General features: G+C 39.9%; 1 protein-coding gene across 1 annotated transcript in view; it reads left to right on the forward strand.

The window, feature by feature from the left end:
* Positions 1-976: 976 nt before the first annotated feature.
* LOC106515702 (T-cell ecto-ADP-ribosyltransferase 1) overlaps positions 977-2,798 on the forward strand; it is a gene marked incomplete at its 5' end in the record, with an annotated part of 5,222 nt that continues 3,400 nt past the window's right edge. Inside the window, 1 exon segment of the mRNA XM_014005625.1 lies at positions 977-1,744. Within this exon segment, the coding sequence (XP_013861079.1) occupies positions 977-1,744 (768 nt within the window).

The raw sequence follows: 2,798 nt of genomic DNA on the forward strand, positions 1-2,798 counted from the left end.
GTGGGTGGGCTTACGATATACGCCAGTTTCCAACTGTCCTCCATCCGAAACCGTGAGCGATTTTTAGAATTTAGTTTGCATTTAATATCACTCGAGGTGGTGAGCATTTTTTGTCTCTATTTTTTTTTTTTACCATTTTAACTGTAGTTGGGTCATGGATGCAACAGGGCCAGGAGAGAAAACCAGACATTCCTCTACCAGCAACACTTTCCTGCACATCCTGGGGGACTCGGTAGCAGTCACAAACACCAGAGCTACAGCCCCTCTGACACCTTGCACCTATCAACTGCTTCAAGAGTCCCCCGGGACAGCTGAGTCCTGAAGGCCTTCTTCTTCTTCCTGAGTGCCTCCAGTGGTGATGGAGACAAACGTTCCGCTTTACTTAAATATTGTGTCTGCAAGGAAACATGACCTCTTTTTAAATGTAAGTAAAATAAGGAACAATGCTCAACWTTAATCAACATTCTCATGATGACAATGGTGGTCAGGGATCAGCCGACTCGGGTCTTGATGTGTTGCACCACCTACACTGCATATAAGGTGAGCTGAAACCAGAGGACTCATGTCAGATTCTGTATACTCTGACATCTCTCTGCTAAGAAGTGAAAGATTTTGACTTTTTTTAATTGTTGTAAACTTAATTTTTAAAATCAAAATCATTCTTCTACCAGTGACAGACATGCTGATCTTCACTCCACTCTGTTTCCACCTGTGCTGGACGCTGACTATGGACCTGATGCTGGTGAGTTTCTCATGATATCCTTAAACTGTCACCAGATAAGAATATTTATTCTATTCTATTAGATCAACAATTTATCTGAAAATTGTAGTCTCTGCCCTGTTACACTTTTGCCATTAAAATTTTAATTATAAATGAGCACTAATAATCTCACACTGCTTCCAGTCTTTTATAGTCCATGTTTTCATTATTTATTGTGATTTTAGTTTACTGGCAGTGCCACGATCATCAAGCTGGACATGGTTGAAGAGTCTGTTGACGACATGTATGATGGCTGCAGAGACGCAATGAGGAACATCCTCAAAAATAATTTCTCCGGGCTGAAGAAAGGACTCTGGAAAATAAGTAACAGCTGTGCAAACCAGAAACTAAAAGAAAGACGTCCAGAAGACAAGGCTCTGACCATAGATGACCTGAAAGCTATCTGTATGTACACAGGTCCAGAATATTATGCTCAGCTCAATAAAGACACCAGGACACAAAAGAATACATACGGTGGGTCATTCAAGTTCCACAAATTACATTTCTATCTGACCACAGCCTTACAAATCCTGAATCCTAATAAAAAATGTCACACCACCTATAGACGGACTAAGGATAGATATGAAGGTCAAGTTGGCCAAAGAATCAGATTTGGCTACTTTGCTTCCAGCTCCACAAGGTTTGACCTGTTTGACTTTGGTAATGAGACTTGCTTTAAAATTCAAACTTGTTTAGGTGCAGATTTGAAAAAGAGATCAGTGTATCCAGATGAGTGTGAAATTCTAATCCCACCATATGAGATGTTCACCATCATGGAAAAAATCCCAAAACATAAAGCACCTGTAGGTCTGAAAGACTGTAATGTTGTTTATGTTTTGAAGCATTCAGGGRCTCGGAGCAATCTGAACTGTAAACTGGTTGGAAAGTTCAAAGGTTCATCAGCAGCAAGTTGGATTAAACCAGTGGTTCCCAAACCTTTTCTGACGGGCCCCCCTTTGGTTTATAAAAATAATTTAATGCCCCACCACCACCACAACCACCACACACGCACACACAAACACACACACAAACATACACACAAACACAAACACACCCACACACACATACACCTCTCCAAATCTCTTGCAAAAAACGGTTAGAGTATTGTGCTGTCATGGTAAACAGCAGGTGTAATACGAAGCTTCATACTTCTCATTTATCAKTTCCTCACTTGCTCCTATCATGAACTTTTATGTACAACTTAACATCAAGCTCAAATGTTTTGTTATACTTTGTTTCCATATAAAAGACTGTACGCCACAGTGAACTTCTTTCTTGTACTTTGYATCAAAATTGTTTCAGCCGCACCATTAATCATGCAAGCTGAAGGCTTTAAGGAGTGCATTTTATTGTGAAAAAAAAAATCAACAACCCTAAAATAAAGTATGTGGAACACAAGACACAAGTTATCTTTGGTCTTTCTTTGTTTCTGCAGAGATAAGAGCAGTCAGTGATAAAACACACTCAGGGTTCTGACAGTAGCTGCGTTTYCATTCACGATGAAAATGCACAAATTAGAATTTCGAAAATAAATTTGCTCAATGGAAACCGTCAGTTTTGTAAAAATTTCCCTTTTTCGACAAAATGTTTTTGCTCTAGGAGGAGGTGGTTTTTCGGCCGTATCGAAATTGGTGTATTTTGCAAAACTGCCATGGAAACACTTTTTTCGCATCACGGGAGTCACGTGATCAACAATTGGCTGTTTCTATTGGTGAAAAAGATGACGATGAAGAAGACAACAGGAAGTAGAGTTAGTAGTAAAAWCACCGAAGTTGCAAAAGAAAATAGTAAACTCACCGACAACAATTTCCCAAAAAACACAGCATACGTAGCCGCTCTTGAGTATAAGGGGCTTGTCACTGGAAAGCCTCGGTAAGATGCCGACATCTCCTCTGACGATGAGCGCTAGTGTCATGGTAGCAATTATGCTTGTGTTTACATCCATTGCCACCATGTTTGTAATGACTTATCACGAGAACAAACGTATTCACGCGTGACTTTAACAGCATTTCTTACTTAAAGGCACAGTGTGTAGGAT

Source organism: Austrofundulus limnaeus, unplaced genomic scaffold, assembly GCF_001266775.1.
Source record: "Austrofundulus limnaeus strain Quisiro unplaced genomic scaffold, Austrofundulus_limnaeus-1.0 Scaffold32, whole genome shotgun sequence".
NCBI classification, from domain to species: Eukaryota; Metazoa; Chordata; class Actinopteri; order Cyprinodontiformes; family Rivulidae; genus Austrofundulus; species Austrofundulus limnaeus.